This window comes from Dromiciops gliroides, chromosome 4, assembly GCF_019393635.1.
Source record: "Dromiciops gliroides isolate mDroGli1 chromosome 4, mDroGli1.pri, whole genome shotgun sequence".
Classification (NCBI taxonomy): Eukaryota; Metazoa; Chordata; class Mammalia; order Microbiotheria; family Microbiotheriidae; genus Dromiciops; species Dromiciops gliroides.
The window spans coordinates 152,918,769-152,937,554 of NC_057864.1; the positions used below are offsets into that span (position 1 = coordinate 152,918,769).

Genomic DNA, 18,786 nt, shown 5'->3' on the forward strand with positions numbered 1-18,786 from the left:
CACAGTGTTTCAGATATGATCTGAGCTGGGCAGAACGACGTTGTTGTCAACTTTCCTCATCTAATGCTGGAGATAAAGGGGAGCTACTGCATTACTCAAGCTTTAGAAAAATCATTTTGGCAGCTGTGCATAGGGAGAATTGGAATAGGGGAGAGATTTTAAAAAGGGGATCAATTAGAAGATTATTGTAATAGTCCAAGAAAGAGGTAATAAGAGCTTGAACTAAGCTAGTAGTAGTGGGAATAGAGAGAAAGTAATGTAGAGAGGAGATGTTATAGAGGTAGAAATGATAATATTTGGCAACTGTTTGGCTATGTGAGTTAGGAACTGAGTATGATGCTGAGCTTGAAAGCCTGCTTGAATGCAAGGATTATGATCATCGACTTATTCCTCCTTTTGTATAGGTGCAGAACTGTGGAACTGAACAAGGAAACACCATCTATTCTGAAGTCCAATTTCCAGAACAGGTACATTTCCACATTCTCAGATGACTCAGGAAAGAACTGCAGAAGTCTATAGGAGTCAAAGATATGCTGGAAACAGCTCTAATTAACTTACTAGCACATGTCTGTATTGCTCTGTAAGTATAGCAGTGAGTTATCAGGTGTGTAATAGAAGGCTCATGGAATGAAGTCATCACTAGATGAAATGTGGTGACCATAGTTTAATAATAATAATAACAAACAACAACAATAACTGGCATTTATATATGACTTTAAGGTGTGCAAAATGGTTTATGCTAATTATCTCATCCTCACAGCATTCTTGTTTATGATACATGGGGGATGACTAGACCTCAAATAGAAGAACTGAATCTTGGAAAGCCCAATAGGTCTCAAGCTTACTTGACCCCAGCTATATTGATATACTATAGTTTTTAAAGGCACTGAGATGTAGTAGCAAGAACCTAGAATCAGAAGGCTTAGGTTCAAGGCTCACATCTAATGCTAGTTATATAACTTAAACTAATTTATGTCATTTAAATTGTCTTTGCCTCAGTTCCCTCATCTTTTAAATGAGGGTGTTTCTGCTACTGACCTTGCAGGGTTGTTGTGAGAAAATGTCTCACTACTGGGGCAGCTAGGTGGCGCAGTGGATAGAGCACTGGCCCTGGAGTCAGGAGGACCTGAGTTCAAAGCCAGCCTCAGACACTTAACACTTACTAGCTGTGTGACCTTGGGCAAGTCACTTAACCCCAATTGCCTCACCAAAAAAAAAAAGTCTCACAACTCTCAAACCACTAGAAAAACATGAATTGTTGATTTAGGAATTTCACAATAGGATAATTTGGAAAGGTGCAAGAATAAGGAAGCCTTCTCTCTCCAGTACTGATTGTTTGCTATTTTTTTTTGTGGGGTGGGGCAATGAGGGTTAAGTGACTTGCCCAAGGTAACATAGCTAGTAAGTGTGAAGTGTCTGAGGCTGGATTTGAACTCAGGTCCTCCTGAATCCAGGGCCAGTGCTTTACCCACTATGCCACCTACCTGCCCCCTTCCAATAGTGATTGAATATAATTTTCTAACTGTTAATGTCTTCAGAGATATTTAACTGATGAGGAAACCAAAGTTCAGAGGGACGAAGCTATTTGGATAGTTGGATAAGAAGATCTAACTCTCAGTCTAGTGTTTCTGCAGTCAGTGACGTTTTCTTTGTCATCTTGGACTCCCCTTTTCTCTCTCTCACTGTAACAGTTTTACCAAAATCTGGCCTCAGGGAATATTTGAAGTACTTCAGCATTTAATTTGTCAATTCTCTCATGGATATCTGTTCTTTTTTTTACAATTAATTATTTTTTTTATTTTATTAAAATTTTTTTTTCCAATTACATGTAAAGATTTTTTTTTTGAGTTCCAAATTTTTCTCCCACCTTCCCTTCCCTCCTCCCTCCCAAAGCCAGCAAACAATCTGATACAGGTTATACATTACAATCATGTGAAACGTATTTCCACTTTAGTCATGTTGTAAGAGAAAAATCAGAACAAAAGGGGGAAAATAGAAGAAAGAATGAACAACAACAAAAGTAAAAATAGTATTCTTGGATCTGCTTTCAGATTCCATAGTTCTTTTTCTGAATGTGGAGAGCATTTTTCCATCATGAATCTTTTGGCATTGTCTTAGATCGTTGTATTGCTGAGAAGAGTTAAGTCTATCACAGTTGATTATCACACAGTGTTGTTGATGGGTATCTGTTCTTTTTTGTTTGTGTGGGGGTTTTTTGTGGGGCAATGAGGGTTAAGTGACTTGCCCAGGGTCACACAGCTAGTAAGTGTCAAGTGTCTGAGGCCAGATTTGAACTCAGGTCTTCCTGAATCCAGGGCCAGTGCTTTATCCACTGTGACACCTAGCTGGCCCTGGGTATCTGTTCTTGTCTATCCTTTAATTGTGGAAGAAAAGTTTCTGTTCAATGTTATAGATTTTTCAAATCAGGGAGCAAGTAGAGCAAATTTTAGAGGGCAGCTGGCCCTGGATGCTTCCCATACCAGTAGGTGGTTGTCCTATTTGGCCTGAGTAAGACTAATCCTACCTAGAAGTGCTCAAGCTCAAGTTAGAATGAGAGTCAGACATTTTGAGAGAGACTTAAGACTCTCAGAGAGGGGCCAGAGAAGAAACCCAGAGTGACAAACAGCATAAAGCCAAGACTTTATCTGGTACAGTTATATAGGGCAATGTAAAGAATGTTGGACTTAAAGTCAAGAATTCTGATTTCAGATACCATCTCTACTAGTAATCAGCCATGTAACCATGGGGCAAGTCATGTAACTTTTCCATATCTCAGTTTCCTCATCTGCAAAACAGGGAAAATAATAGCTATGCTACCTACCTCACAGAGCTACGCTTTGTAAGCCTCAAAGTACAGTATGAATGTGAGTTATTGTCATTCTGACTTTTTTGTATCATTTATGGTCGGTCATGAAGTTTTTAGTAGGCATCCACTCTGTGTACTCTGCTAAACTCTGGGGATAGAAAGAAAGGCAAAAACATAATCCCTGACCTCAAGAAGCTCACATTCAAATGGGAGTAGAAAACATACTTAAAACTATGTACAGATATGATAATGAAAATAGAAGGTAATCTCAGAGGGAAGGCACCAAATAAGGGAAGGGCTTCTTGCAGAAGGTGATATTTGGGGGCAGCTAGGTGGCTCAGTGGATAGAGCACCGGCCCTGGATTCAGGAGTACCTGAGTTCAAATCCGGCCTCAGACACTTAACACTTACTAGCTGTGTGACCTTGGGCAAGTCACTTAACCCCAATTGCCTCACTAAAAAAAAAAAAAAGAAAGAAAAGAAAAAAAAAAGAAGGTGATTTTTGAGCTGTCTTGAAGAAAGCCAGAGAAGTCAAGGGACTGAGGTGAGGAGGAACAACCAGGGGCAATTAGGAAAAAAGGCCTAGTGTTGGGGTGCCACAGACATAGAAGGCTTTTACTACATCCTTGTTGAATTGAATTAGAATGGCTTGTCCTAGAAAAGAGGAGAGTGGGATGTGAGAGAAAGAATGGGGAGAAATTTCCACTCCATTTCTTCTAACGTGGTGCAGACAGTTGCCATTAGCTATTTTCCAGCCTGCCAGTCGTTAATATTCATTGAAGAGTATTCATGTTCAGAGCCCCAGACTAGGAAATGGACTCAAGCTTCATTCACTCATCTGTGTTGATAGCCTCTCTCCAACTCACTGTCTGCCTGGTTCAGTTTCCCTCTCGTTCATCTCAAACATTTTTACAAAATGGTGGCAGCAGCTCATTGGAGGGCATTGTTTGTTTCCTTAGCTTTGAAAAGAACTTTCCCAGGACCTGTGTTTTCTGCAGATCAACAAACCATTTATTAGCTACTACACAACATAATAATAATTTACCTCAATTTAGCACTCGGAAGGTTTCCAAAACATTTTTCCTCACAACAAACTTGTGAGGTAGGACACATAAATAGTAATCTCTCCATTTCTCTAGAAGAGGAAACTGGGTCTCCAAACTGGGAAATGACTCAGAGGAAGGCCATATAGCTAGTAAGTGATAGAGTCACTAAAGTCATTATTATAGCCATTTTACAGATGAAGAAAATTGAGGTTCTGAGAAGTAAAGCAACATAGCTGTCAAGACCTGGAATTTAGATTCAAATACAGTTCTCCTGAGTCCAAATTCAGCACTGATTTATTTTATATTGTTAGAATAGAACAATAATTGTTATGTATTATCTGTCATTATGTTACCTTTTATATTATTATGTAACATATAATATGATATCTATATTATATCAATATAGACATCTCTATTCTATATTATTCTAATATAATATAGAATACCTATATTCTGCATTACATTAATAAATTATTTTATTGATTGTTTATTTATTTGTTAATTGTATTATATTTATTATACATTATATTAATATATTGTAGAATATCCATATTATATATTATAGAATATCTATAGTATATATTCTATTATAGATGATCTACATTCTATGAATATATTTTAGATTATCTATATTCTACATTCTATTAATATATTATAGATGAACTATAGTCTATATTCTATTAATATATTATAAACTAGCTATATTCTATATTATTTTACTATATTACATACTATCTTATATTAATATATTATGGACTATGTATTCTATTAATATATTATAAACTATAATCTATCAATATATTATAGCCTCTATTTTATATTCTATTAATATATCATAGACAATCTATATTCTATATTCTATTAATATATTTTAGACTAGATTCTATATTATTTTAATATATTAGAGATGATCTATGTTCTATTAATATATTATAGAATACTTATCATTTAAGACCTTGCTATAGTTTCTGTTGCTCTTATGAAAAGATATATAGAGTTGCAATCCCTTCCCTCTAGGACAATTAATAGAAATAGAGAGCTAGTAATGGCAATAATACCCAGGGCCACAGAATCACAGGGTTTAGAGTGGGAAAGAATTTTAAGGAGCATGCAATATAACTCTCTCATTTTACAATAAATGTCAACAAAGACAGAAGGGAAGAACAGTTGGAAGCTGAAAGCCAACTAGCTAATATAGAGATCTGGACTTGCTCAAATATTAAGAGAATTCCCTCCATCACTACCCCAACCATTTTCTCACTAAGTATATTGGCAAACATCTTAAAGAGAACAGGCAGGTAGTGTAACAAATAGCTTGGTAGACTTGGAGTAAGGAAGACTTCAGTTCAAATTTTGCTTTAGACACCAACTGTATGAACCTGAGCAAGTCACTTAACCTATTTCAGCCTTGTTTCCTCCTCTGTAACATGCGGAATAATACCTATCTCACAATGTTGTTGTTGGGATCAAATGAGATAACATATATAAAATACTTTGCAACCCTTTAAATACTATAAAAATGCAAGCTCTTAAAGAATAAAGGGCAGGCTACAAACTACTTGACCTCATAAAGAAGGAATGAATAGATAGATGAAGGGGAGTAGGAGATTGGATCATATTAACATTAACTCAAATTGTGTCTTGACTGCAGGAGCAGGCTTTTAACCTCCTTAGGTGCAATAGTGTCATTTGTAAAGTGGGATTAAGGTGGAAAAACAGAAAAAGCAGGATCCAACATAGAAATGTCAAACACTCCACTGCTGGCTGCAGAGGGCAGGCAACATTCTAGAGTAAGGCAGAACCAGATTAAAATGTAATTAGGAAATATTAAACAAAATAAATGAAAATTCAGTAGAACACAGATAATGTTAATATGTGGTTTTCTGAGTCAATATGTGCCTGCAAGGATCCTTATTTTGCATGGGGCTCATTTCTATTTGAGTTTGACACTACTGATGTAGAGTCACACATAGTACATAGCACATAGCTATATAAATGGTAACTGTTATTTAGAGGCAGCTGGTGGCCATGGATAGAGTGCTGGGCCTGGAATTAAAGAAACCTGAGTTCAAGTGTGGCCTCAGACACTTCATAGCTATGTAACCCTGGACAAGTCACTTAATCTCTGTTTTTGCCTCAGTTTCCTCAACTGTAAAATGGTAATAATAATAACGATAATGATAATAATAATACCTACCTCTCAGGGTTGTTGCAAGGATCATTTGTAAAAGCACTTAGCACAGTTCTTGGCATATAATAGGTACTTAATAAATGTTTATTCCCTTTCCCCCTTCCCTATGGTGCCTTACACAGTGCAGGTGCTTGATAATTCAATGGAAAGTAAAAGGTTCTTATCTGCTTTAGTCAGAGTATGAAGATCACCTCTTCTCCTCTGTTGTCAGCACCATTTCTTTTGTAATGGTTTTCTTTTTTTCCTACCACTAGCTTCCTGCTTCCAGTTCTACTGATGAAGATAAAACAGTGTATTCAACAGTACAATTCTCCAAGCGTGTAAGTCTCCTCCTCTAGGATGAGTATTTATATGTTTATATTTGTATGAACATGCATGTCTATATCCATAAATGGGTATTCAGAAGATATATGTATGTTTGCCTTTATGTGAGTGTGTAAAAGCTGGTGTGTTTAAGAGTGGGGTATATGTCTTGTCTGAGGAGCCATCCTCTCCTGGCTTGAAACTAAGGATGTGGCCTCTGGCCCATGCTGTCTTGAGTGCACCTGTCAAACAGCTGGATCTTTAGTGTTAAATGCCTATTTAACCTTTTAGTTGATGTGTAAGCAAGAGATAAGGCCTCTTTAGTTCCTCTAGGAGAGACAGAAAAGATCAAAGCAGAATCCTGAGACCCAAGTGGGAAAGAAAACACAGAGAAAGAGACAGGGGTATTTAGTTCAGTACAAACAAGACACCAGAAGAGACCTATTTTGTGGGTAGCCAGGGAGACTTAGTGTAGTTCAGTCAGCCTGATGTAGGAGGCAAAAAAGGGTTAATAGAAAAACCCAAGACCCAAGCTCTAATACAGATATTACCTCTAAAAGGGAGTCAGATAGCAGTTAATGGATAACTTATGTTAGGTTCTCATACCCATAGTGATCAACATCCATAACGGACCAGAACGGGTCAGGTCAAAATAACAATAAAGGAAAAAGACAACCTATAGAAATTCTAATGAAAAATGATTATATTTTGAAACTAGCCATGAGAATCAGAAAGAGACATGTGCAGAAAAGGCCAAATTTGTCCCCAGATTCACCTTATGAAGTGTAAACCCCCAAAACACCTCCACTGAAAAAGGTACCCACCTCTGGGTTGGTTTAGGACCCCCAGGAACTCCAAATTAGGATAAGCCCTTCCTTGTAACACCCCTAGGCGGAGAATACTATAATGAGTAGGATAGGCCCTCCCTTGTACCTCCCCAAGGTGGAGATTATTATAATGAGACTGATAATCAATTTATCCATACTATAAATATAACTGTCTTTCCTTTCCTTATTTGAGAGATACCTTTCCACTATTCTGGTTCTCTCCCTGTGGTCACCCACAATATTGCAATAAAACTTGGGAAACTGAGTCACTGAGTCTTGCAATTCTTTTGGGATGACTCACAATCAATTGGACCCCCAATTCCATCCCACATCAAGCCTAGATGGGAAGTAGAATCTAGGGACAAGATGGAAGACATAGTAGTTGAAGGTGATGCCAAGGAGATCAGTAGGAGTGATCCAAACTCAAATCTTCAGAGAATCAAGCATAAGGACCTTGGACATAGATAGGTTTGGGCCAGAAACAAAAATCTCAGTGAGATTTGCCTCATGCTGGGCAAAGCTGGGTGGTCTGTGCTCCTAATTATCTGCTTCCAGACAGTTGTCCTCTCTTCCCTCCTCCTCATCTGTGGTTCAATTACCCTGGATATATTCAAAAGGACTAGTTTAAGTGTGTGTTGCTGTCAGAAGGAGATAAGGGATGGAAGGTAAGGTCAGGCAATGTTCTCACTACCACAGCCAGCCAGAGCTAAGAGCCCCAAACTCTGAGGTTAGGTGAATGAAAAAAGGATACCCACTTCCTTCCTCATGTGTACACTCACCATTGTCTAGAGTCAGATCTATGTCAAGAGACAAGATGCAATGTGGTGTTCCTTGCTCTCTCTGGAGATCACAAAGCAACACTGTTTATGTCTTGAGGAATAGATGCTGGGAGAGCTGACTGCTGGTTATGGGACCCTTGATGCTTCTCCAAGTTACAACCTGTTCCTTCTGGGTGTTTCCAAGAGTTGGGGGGGACTTGTGACCTGGATTGGGGGACTAGGTCACCCAAAGAATTGAAGGCTCATCACGAATCTTGGAAAATAAAAAGATTTATTAGGAGAGATGAATATATGACCAGGTAGAGATCACCATGGTGACTGTCCCACTGGAGTAAGAGAAGACCTGGTCTTTTGTATCTTTGTAAAACAAAGGGGAAGGAAGGGCAAGATAACAGTGAGGGGATCTTGGAATAATGGAGTATCAGTAGGATATGCAGCATCCATCCATATCCTGCATATCCTCTTGCCGACCTTGATATTGCTTATCAGAGTATCAGGGTCATGCTCAGTCACACCTTATTCCTTAGGTAGTTTTCCCTTGGGGGTTGGGGTCTTTATGTTCCTGGAGTTCTACTGCATTCCCGCAACATTTCCCCCTCTCCTTATTACTAGGAAGAAAGGGGAGAAGGTCCATCTTTTGTAGCTTGGTCAAGGCTGAAAAATGGGGTATAGAGATGTCCCTGTTGATTAAGGAGGGAGCAAAAGGTCTTATGGGCACAGTCCAAGGGTCACAGGGACATCGCTGTAGCTTCAGTGAAAGCTTTAATCCTAGAAGCAACTAAAGAAGTGACAGTGTTACAAATATAAGGTCTACACAGCAAGATGCACACAACAATCAAAATTATAGTTACTAAAAGAACAAGTAATGAAAACAACCATGAAGTCCAGGATGGAGAGCTGGAGAACAGTTGACTGTGAGTGTCTGCCATGATATACATGCAACATGAAGTATTCTGAACCTTGCATACCCTGCCTTTGGCAGCAATATTCCAAGGCTATCCTATTATCCATTACTACACTGGCCAAAGAATCATTAGAAATCATTAGAAGGGGCAGCTAGGTGGGGCAGTAGATAAAGCACCGGCCCTCGATTCAGAAGGACCTGAGTTCAAATCCGGCCTCGGACACTTGACACTTACTAGCTGTGTGATCCTGGGCAAGTCACTTAACCCCCATTGCCCCACAAAAAAAAAATCATTAGAAATCTTTTTGATCGCTAAGGTGAGATTAGTCAGGATCACCTCATGTTCTAGGTACCCCAAAGAAATGGCAAGGGATACAGTTTTACAGATTTATTGCAGGAAATGGTCCTGAGACCCCATTTTTGCTCTATGCCTTTCCTCAGGAGGGAGAGGGCTCAGTGGGTTCTGATCTAGGAATACATGAATATCTACAAAACCCAAGGTGCAATGATAATAATTGATGTAGGGGCTGAGGCAAGAAGTGGTTAGGACCATAGAGCACATAGGTCGCTTGGCTGACCTTAACAATTGAGTGACTTTAGCCCCCCATTCAGAAGAATTGTTGCAGGATACAACTGTAACTGGTCTGGGGCCTACCTTAGATAGGGTGTTTCCTTGAAACTACAGGGATATGGCCTGGAGGCATCAAGGCCATGAGCTAGGGGCCCAGTTCTCTTAGTTTATTGGGTATCTGCTACATACCCAGTAATCAAAAGGGCCTACCTTAGTTACTGCTTCTCCTAATTAAAGCAGGGCATTATCACTCCACATAGCAGAGAGTACATAATTCAAAAGGTATGGGAGAGGGGGCAGCTAGGTGGCACAGTGGATAAAGCACTGGCCCTGGATTCAGGAGGACCTGAATTCAAATCCAGCCTCAGACACTTGACACTTACTAGGTGTGTGACATTGGGCAAGTCACTTAACCCTCATTGCCTCACAGAAAAAAAAAAAAAAGAAAAAAAAAGGTATGAGAGAGCCCAGAGGATGGTGAGGAGAATGGCCATAGGTGGGATGGTTCAGGCCCTGAGGTAGCATGCTGGGTAGAATAGGCACAAGGAACAGAAGGGTCAAAAGTATAAATAAGGAGGGTACAAAGAAGAGAGAAGGAAGACTCATTCCAGGGTGTCTGTCTGCAGAAGAGAAACGAGATCCTCCACTGGTGTACAGGAATATATGTCCTTCTCCCCACTCATTCTGAGGGGACAAAGGGTTTAATGAGAGAAACATGAGTCCATGTGTCTTGTGCCCCTCAAGCTTTACAGCTGTGCATGTGGATAGGATGACTCAATGGGGACCCTCCCATTGAAGCACTAGTTGGTTCTGTCTGTCCCTCTGTTTTCCAAGTTTTCAGAAACACTAGGTCCCCTGGCTGGGCTGGGTGTTGAGGTTCTGGCAAATCTTCCTGTAAAGGTTTAGGAAGGGTTTGATTGGCATAATCCTCCAGGGCTTGGTAAATGGGCCCAACTTGTTTAGAAAACTGCCTAAGGGGATGTGTTTCTGGGTCTAGGGGAGAAAAGTTCTCTCATAAAGGAGTTCAAAAGGACTTACTCCCAGATTAGCTTGGGGAGCCATTCTAATTAGGGTGAATGCAATGGGGAGTGCACAGACCCAATCATTCTTTGCTTCCTAGAAGAGTGTGGTAAGGGTCAATTGTTTGAGTAATCTGAGAGATGAAGACAGGACCATTATCACTCTGGAGTGATTTGGGAAGGCCACACCTAGGAGTTATTACTTGAGAAGGCCTTTTGTTACATACATCCTGTCTGTTCTTCTGGGAAAGGCTTCTACCCATCCAGTAAAGATCTACAAAGACTAAAAGGACTCTGTACCTTTTGCAAGGTGGTAGGTAAGTAAAATCTGAGTTCCCCATATCTTTGAATTGGCTTAAGGAGAGGAGAGGGTTTGAAGGCCCCGGTGGTATTAGTTTGGGTGCAGAAGGCACAGGAATTGCAGACATCACAGATGGTCTTAGAGATGCCCTTGCCTCTAATGAGAGAGTACTAAAGCGGTTAGAGCTTCCCTGCTCAGGTGAGTGGAATTGTGGAGACCCATTGCAAATTTCCACATCATATTCCTGGGGAGAAGCAGCAAACCAGAAGGAGAGCACCACCATCTTGTATCCTCAGGAACGAAACCTTGAATTTTAGCCAGTTTAGTTTTCTCCTTGGTATAGGATAGGGAGATACCTTGGGGCACGGTCGGGCACAAGGGAGCCAGGGCTGGGAAGGACAGGTGAATGAATCTGGCAGTCAATTTAGCAGCAAAGTCTGCCTAGTGATTCCCTTGTGCAATGGAAGAGTTGATCGCTTGGTGCCCTCATCAGTATATGACAGAGACCTGGGGGCAGCTAGGTGGTGCAGTGGATAGAGCACCAGCCCTGGAGTCAGGAGGACCTGAGTTCAAATCCAGCCTCAGACACTTAACACTTACTAGCTGTGTGACCCTGGGCAAGTCACTTAACCCCAATTGCCTCACTAAAAAAAAAAAAAAGTATATGACAGAGACCTGATAAGACAGGTTTACGGACTCAAGTAGGCCCAAAATCTTCTTTACATGCTTCACAGGAGAATTCTTTGAGCTCAATAATAACCTAAATAAATCCTCCTAATTACCATCCCACTTCTCATCAAAATGTGTTTGCAATGGGGAGGAACTTCAGTTTCTTCTAAAACAAAAAGATACGCAGTTAATTTAGCCTTATCATGATACCATGCAAGCATTATCAGGCAAACCCGAGTATTAATGTACCTAGTTGTTTGGCGTATTGAATGACCACACATTTAGATTGAAAACAGTAAGAGCTTACATACTTGCACTGTGCTCATATCTTCTGCTGACTATTTGCTCTGATCATAGAAATCTGGTATAAAAGAAACAGCAAGGACATGATTATAACAGCCATGACAAAACATCCTTAGCTCTGTTTGATTTCAGGTAAGAGTCACAAGTGACAACCAGTCATGCAGTAATTTCACCTCAGAGCCAGATAGATTCAGCAATACTCAGGTGGGAAACATTTTCTGTATAGCAGGAACACAATAGGGGAACTGAGCCAGAAGGATCCTCCTTTAAGTGAGACCAAGATCATCCTCTCAGCTTTTTCCCAGATACCTCCACTTGTAGCAGCACATTTCCTCTGAGTAACTTGTGGCATTCTCTCGAGTGGTGGATTATTGACTTAGTGACCCATCAGACAACTATACCTGAATTCAAAACTCAAAACAATGTAAGTTACAGTCCCCAAATATTTTATCTTTTTTTTGTTTTGTTTTGTTTTTGTGGGGCAATGAGAGTTAAGTGACTTGCCCAGGGTCACACAGCTAGTAAGTGTCAAGTGCCTGGGGATGGATTTGAACTCAGGTCCTCCTGAATCCAAAGCCAGTGCTTTATCCACTGTGCCACCTAGCTGCCCCCCCCCAATATTTTATCTTAAATAGCAAATTTCTACTCTCATGGAGTTGTAATGAGCAAAAAGAGGTTTACCAGGAGACACACAGATGTAAGAGGTTTCACTTAACATATTTCACTAGTTTTTTTTCCCCTTTTCTTCTTCTTAAGTCTAAATTTATCCTTGTGTAAAGATCAATCATTAGAAATTACTTCTAAATAATAAGCAAACATAAATTCCTGTATATTGTATACATAATTACAAAGTTTGACAGACATAAATGCACATAAAACACGCAAAGAAACCAACCATTTTTTTAAGGATATACCCAAGGGGTGGGAGGTTCACAAGGAATGCTTTCTCCCAGACCATTCCTTGTCTGGAAATTTCATAATTAACATAGTCTATAACAAAAACAGGTAAGAGTTTCATATAATTTAATCTAATTTTAACACACATATACATGAACTTAAAGGTTACTTTAAAATTGACCAGAACTTTAGTTTGCGAGACTGTAAATATCCAACTAGATGTCCCAATCAAACTCGATTACTTTTTGGTTTTTCCCAGATTCATAGACCTTTTAATTGCAGGTCTCCTTTTTTTTTTTTAACCTTATTTTTGGATTCTCTGTTCATACCGTCAGTGCAAACAGGGTACAACTTTCTTTCTACTTGCTTTTACCAATCATATAAAATTCTCTGGACTTATTCTCTCTCACCCAACTCCCTGATACTGCTACAGTCAACATCAAGGAGGGAGAGAGAAAGAAAAGACTCTCTGTTTCCCTTTAAAAAAAAATCTATGTAACTCCAAATAGTTTAGTTAATATATAAGTTAGTACTTCAGAACATGTGGTCAGCCCACAAACAGTTTCCTAACACATTCATTCTCTTTTTAACAGTAACCAAATTATACACTAAGAAACTTAGAAACATAGTACCTTAAAACAATATTAGGAATTTTTTAAAACTTGAAACAACACTGGCCCTGGATTCAGGAGGACCTGAGTTCAAATCCAGCTTCAGACACTTGACACTTACTAGCTGTGTGACCCTGGGCAAGTCACTTAACCCTCATTGCCCCACAAAAAACCAAACCAAACCAAACCAAAACACAAAACAAAACACCACCACCAACAACAATTTGAAACAAAACCAATTAATTGACAATCAGGTGTTCTTAGTTTAGTTGCATGTGCTTTTGCTCTATACTTTAGACAGAACAAGTTGGGGTTTAAAATGTGCAGGCTTTTCCCCCTTTTTGCAGCAGCCCTTGCAAGCAGTAGCACTTAAAGCTTAATGCTAACAGGAAGTAGCATGTTTCACAGGAGTTAAATAATTCTCACTTTGAATAGCACAAGGAAATGTTTAAGATTGTATAGAATAACACCCTTCTAGTAGTCTTGCAGCTCAATCTTGTAGGATTTGAAGGGTTAATTTATAGATTCAGAGAGCCTTTGCCAACATTAATGACTTTTTTTTTCGGGGCAATGAGGGTTAAGTGACTTGTCTAGGATCACACAGCTAGCAACATGAATTACTTAAAAAAAAACAAACAGCTTTTACAATGTTCATCTAAGGTTATGAATGCCTAGCAGAGAATTTACATTCCAATGCCAAATTTAAACTCTGAGTAGTTCACCATGTAAAGACAGACAGCCTACCTTCCCAGCCTGACCACAGCTCAGGAAGGTTTTAGAATTAGCTTCATGAGTTACAACCAAAAATTTCCTGTAGATTGTATACATAATTGCAAAATTTGACAGACATAAATGCACATAAAACACGCAAAGAAACCAACAATTTTTTAAAGGATATACCCAAGGGTTGGAGGGTTCACAAGGAATGCTTTCTCCTTGTCCCTTCAAGGTGAGTTGAGCTAGATTGTAGTAAGACCACCACACGTGTCCAAGTGGGTGCCAACAAAAACCTGAGGAACGTTACTCTAAGTCAGGACAGGACAGCTGGAAGTAGTCTGACTATTCTGACGTTAGGCCTTGGGGGCCTGCCCAACATTGACTGAGGCAGAGGACAGAGCACAGTGCATACCCCATCCGGGGAATCTAAGAGCTAAATGAGTGCCCCGCCCCCCCTACCTTTTACTTGTCTGATGACTTTTCTGAGGTTTTGGCACTAAAATGTTGAGGGTATTTGTGACCTGGATCAGGGGGCTAGCTCACCCAAAGAATTGGGGACTCATCATGAATCTTGTAAAATAAAAAGAGATTTATTAAGAGAGAGGAATATATGGCCAGGAAACATATCACTATGGTGACTGTCCCACTGGAGTAAGAGAAGCCCTGGTTTTTTGTATCTTTACAAAACAAAGGGAAGGGAAGGGCAAGATAACTGTGAGGGGACCTTTGAATTATGGAGCATCCATCCATATCCTGCATATCCTCTTGCAGACCTTGATAATGCTTATCAGTGTACCAGGGACACAAGTTCTTTAAAACTTAATGCTACTCTACAGTAGCAGTGGCAGCTACATCTCTCAACTTTGGGCTGACTCCTCTTTCCCTCTGGATTTTCAGCAACCTTCTTCCAAGAAAATGAACCCCAAGTCATCCCACTCAGCTACCATCTACCAAGAGGTGAGCTACAAAATTGCCTTCTGAATATACTCGTTCCCCACATCCATCAGACCTCTTCTTTTTGGTACCATCCAGCTTAAGAGAATGCATAGATGTCATGCGTCACTGGTTAACTGTCCATTGAGCCTATTTTAAAGAGGGACAAAATTGAAGCACACTGCAAATAAGCTCTTCCTGAGGGTCACTCAGTGACCTGGTTAGGACCCAGGAGGTCTGAACCCGCAGCAGCCTAATGATCTAGTCCCCAAAGGGCAGAACTTATTGGGCCGCAGATGAGCCAGACTCTGTTCAAATGTGCCTAATGAGCTGATTTCGCCTTTTTGGTTAACTGTTTGAAGTAATACAGAGATTTGTGTAATAGAGCAGATGGTTTGCTCAGTGAGTTAGAAAAGGGCTTCTTAAACTTTTTCTACCAGTGACCTCTTTTCACGGGAGAAATTTTTATGTGACCCTGGATAAATAGGTTTATAAAATAGGTATACATAATTATTTACTGTTGCCAAATTTTTCATAACTCCCACATTCAGTTATGCAACACCATATGAGGTCACAACCCACAGTTTAAGAAGCTTTGGGTTAGACTATGGTGCTAATAAGGCCAGGGTCAATGGTTTGATTCTCATTAGAGAGTAGATAAACCCTGCTGATGGCTAGATTTTTTTAATAAAATCATTCCATAGGTTGCAAGGTAGGCTGGGAGAGACTGTTTGGCTCAGGCAAGATAATCTATAGTATTATCATTAGTACTACCACAGTGCAATTCAAAAAATGTGCCCTGGAGCAGTGCCTGGCAAATGTGTGTGTGTGTGTGTGTGTGTGTGTGTGTGTGTGTGTGTTTCCCCATTCATTCTTTTGTTGAAACTGACTTTTTCAGTTCTGCCCTGGGCTATACCTCTAAACTGACCCAGATTGTTTGTTGTTTGAATTGGAAAATTCTGCCCAAGGATGGAGATCTTAGTTCCTCCCAAGGGGTGACCCTGAAGAAGGCCTTATCCTCCCAAAGTACAGAATCAGCAGACAGCAGCTTCCTGGGTATGAGGCACCCAAAGCTTTAGATTAACCTTCAACTCTTCATGACCCCATTTGGGCTTTTTTTTTTTTTTTTTGGCTTTCTCCAGCTCATTTTACAGATGAGCAACCTGTGGTAAACAGGCTTAAGTGACTTGCTCAGGGTCAGACAACTAGTAAGTATATGAAATAGGATTTTGAACTCAGGCCCAGCATTCTATCCAATGCACCAGCAGCAGCAGCAGCAGCAGCAGTAGCACCACCACCACCACCACCATTTAGCACTGGTTATATGCCAGGCACTATTCTCAACAGATGATTTGCAAATATATGTATATATTATACGTATGTAAATATGCATATGCTTTTGTCTATAGAGCTACATATTTCTCTATATACATTTAATTCTGTCTATAAAATATTTCTCTTTCTATATCAACTGTCTCTATTTCTATCTATATATTTGCCTATATTCTGTATATATACAGATTATATTCACATATAGATGCATGAATATATGTATACATTTTGTGTACATATGTGCATATATGTGTATGCATATACATACACACACATATATATTGTCAGGTCCTGTATGAAAGGTTCTGTATGGCCAATCAGAAGTGAAGGAGCATGGTAGGTTGGACATAGCCAGAATGTAGGTCTGATAGTAGGAACTGAATGAATACCTTTGTTTCTTCCTTAGGTCCAGAAACCCAAGCCTCTATCTTCTAAGGAGCTGGAGATCTTCCACATCTATTTCTAGTAATGTCAGCCACTGTCTGAAATGAATGTACTATTGAAGCCTTTTGAGGGCTAGGACATTTGGTATTACAAATTTTTTTGTTTTGTTTTTGTTTTGCAGGGCAATGGGGGTTAAGTGACTTGCCCAGGGTCACACAGCTAGTAAGTGTCAAGTGTCTGAGGCCGGATTGGAACTCAGGTCCTCCTGACTCTAGGGCTGGTGCTTTATCCACTGCACCACCTAGCTGCCCCCGGGCTAGGACATTTGGTAATAAGAACAACTCCTATTTTTATAGCTCCTGTAGGTTTACAAAGCTCTCTCTTCACAACACCACATGAGGAAAAGAGTGGAAGGATTGCTCAAATACTCCAATAGTCTGAGATCTCATTGATGTGGACAGTGATCTGTTCATTTTTGCCTGCCTATCTCGTGTGACACTTGTCCATGTCAGCCCAGAAGTTAATAAAATGGGGTCCATCTCACATGCTGGAAGAGTGCCTAGATTTCTTCTCATATCACAAGGATATAAAGAGAGCACTCAAGCTCTAGTCCTGTTACCCTCTCACTTTTGCCATGTGCTTAATCCATGTTCTTTTTCAATCACAAACCTACCTGTCGACATCTTTTGCTCTAATTCTTTTATAAAGTTTCTTATTCTATGATGCAGCCTGGTCAAACTGTTATGGGAATACAGTGGGACCCCAAGAAACCTAAAGATACCACCCCCCCCCCAAGGAATCCTTGAACTCTCCCAGAGGAGGGGCAGCTCTGCCTCCCACATCAGGAATGAGTGTTGCAGAGCAGCACCCTGGAACACCGATATGCAAGATATGGTTGGGTGCTACATATCTTACTGATGCCCCAGTATTCCAAAATTCCCTCCCTGTTGTTACATTTCCCTCCTAGTTCTTTGTAATGTCCTTCCCTTCCTTTTGTCTGGTAAAAGTACAAAAGACTAGTCTTCCCTTACTCCAGTGGAACAGTCACCAAGGTGATCTGTTCCCCAGACATATTTCTCTCTTAATAAATCTCTTTCTTTTACAAGATTTGTGATGAGCCTCCAATTCTTTGGGTGAGCTAGCCCCTTGATCCAGGTCACAAGCCTCCCCCAAAACAAAATCCACCATGCGCTTCTCCACTGCCCTCTGGCCACTCACCCTTTATTAATTCTCCAAGGGCTATAGCATTCTATGACTTAAAGCCATCATACAACAACATTGGTAAGAATGTTGTTTTTAAAAAGATGGAACTTTGTTTCTGCAAATATTTATAGATGAGGAAACCAAGCCCCAGAGGGCTCAATGATTTGCCCATGTTCATACAGCAAGTGACTGTCAGAGCCAGATCTTCTGATTTTATATCTGTTCCTATCCATGATCAATTGTGTCCTGAAAAAAAATATGATTGAAGTGTCCGTGTCTTCTTTTGGGGCAGAAAGTGTTGACAATGCTGACTAATTCACCAAAGACCTTGAAATAGTTCCCCTACTAATGTGCATAGCTCTGGAGAGGACATTTGGAGTTTATTCAAAATGTATGTTACATAGAATTTTTTGTTTTGTTTGTGGGACAATGGGGGTTAAGTGACTTGCCCAGGGTCACACAGCTAGTAAGTGTTAAGTGTCTGAGGCCAGATTCGAACTCAGGCACTCCTGACTCCAGAGTGGGTGCTTTAACCACTGTGCCATCTAGCTGCCCCACATAGATTTTAAGATTATTTTGGAGGGTTATTGTTAACATCTATCATGAGAGAAAGGGAGGGTAGACATGATGTAGGAGGCAAAAAGGGGTTAATAGGAAAACCTAAGACCCAAGCTCTAATTAAGATATGAGCTCTAAAAGGGATTTAGACCCCAGTTAATGGATAATTTAAGATTTGGGAAACAAGTCAGGGCCTAGGTTCTCTTACCCACATAAATCATCATTCATAACAAGAACATAAAGAGGCATTAAGATCATTAAGGTAAAAAAGACCTTAACTATAACAATGATACACTGACAGGGTATAGAAATTCTAAAGAAAAATGAAGATATTTTGAAACCAGCCATGGGAATCAGAGATGCGCAGAAAAGGCCAAATTTGCCCCCAGATTTACCTTATGATACACCTCTACAGAAAAAGGTACCCACCTC

At 40.0% G+C, this 18,786-nt stretch overlaps 1 protein-coding gene across 1 annotated transcript in view; it reads left to right on the plus strand.

Moving 5' to 3' along the window:
* Window positions 1–16,802, plus strand: part of CD244 (CD244 molecule) — a 33,223-nt gene extending 16,421 nt beyond the window's left edge. The window contains exons 6-9 of the mRNA XM_043963199.1: window positions 405–467; window positions 6,298–6,363; window positions 14,842–14,901; window positions 16,616–16,802. Coding sequence (XP_043819134.1) covers window positions 405–467; window positions 6,298–6,363; window positions 14,842–14,901; window positions 16,616–16,675 — 249 coding nt within the window. The 3' untranslated portion in view covers window positions 16,676–16,802. The remainder of the gene's footprint in view (window positions 1–404; window positions 468–6,297; window positions 6,364–14,841; window positions 14,902–16,615) is intronic.
* Window positions 16,803–18,786: the final 1,984 nt, after the last annotated feature.